The sequence below is a fragment of the Herpailurus yagouaroundi genome, unplaced genomic scaffold (assembly GCF_014898765.1).
Source record: "Herpailurus yagouaroundi ecotype Mexico unplaced genomic scaffold, PumYag 196, whole genome shotgun sequence".
Taxonomy (NCBI): Eukaryota; Metazoa; Chordata; class Mammalia; order Carnivora; family Felidae; genus Herpailurus; species Herpailurus yagouaroundi.
The window spans coordinates 29,633,693-29,634,270 of NW_024412427.1; the positions used below are offsets into that span (position 1 = coordinate 29,633,693).

A 578-nucleotide genomic window follows, 5' to 3' on the forward strand; every position below is an offset into this window, starting at 1 on the left:
TTTTTGCCCTGGTTGGGAGCCCCCTCTGCCTTTTTGCCCTGGTTGGGGGTCCCCTCTGTCTTTTTGCCCTGGTTGGGGGCACCCTCAGCCTTTTTACCCTGGTTTGGGGTTCCCTCCTTTTTGCCCTGGTTGGGGGCTCCCTCCACCTTTTTGCCCTGGTTCTGGGCCCCCTCTGCCTTTTTGCCCTGGTTGGGGGTCCCCTCTAACTTTTTGCTCTGGTTCTGAACCACTTCCACCTTTTTCCCCTGATTGGGGCTCCCGTCTGCCTTTTTACTCTGGTTTGGGGTCCCCTCCTCTTTTTTACCCTGGTTTGAGGCCCCCTCTGCTTTTTTGCCCTGATTCTGTGCCCCCTCTGCCTTTTTGCCCTGATTATGGGTCCCTTCTACTTTTTTGCCCTGGTTGGAAGCTCCCTCTGCCTTTTTGCCCTGGTTGGGGGCCCCGTCTGTCTTTTTGCCCTGGTTGGGGACCGCTTCTGTCTTTTTGCCTTGGTTTGGGGTTCCTTCTCCCTTTTTACTCTGATTCTGGGCCCCTTCTGCCTTTTTGCCCTGATTCTGGGCCCCTTCTGCCTTTTTGCCCTG

At 55.9% G+C, this 578-nt stretch overlaps 1 protein-coding gene across 9 annotated transcripts in view; it reads right to left on the minus strand.

The window, feature by feature from the left end:
• The window catches only part of RRBP1 (ribosome binding protein 1), a 66,688-nt gene that overhangs the window by 40,875 nt on the left and 25,235 nt on the right, over window positions 1–578 (minus strand). For 3 of the 9 annotated variants that reach the window (XM_040447764.1, XM_040447763.1, XM_040447762.1), the window contains one exon: window positions 30–176. In XM_040447764.1, the coding sequence (XP_040303698.1) occupies window positions 30–176 (147 nt within the window). The other 6 variants (XM_040447757.1, XM_040447756.1, XM_040447759.1 and 3 more) reach the window with 3 other exon arrangements.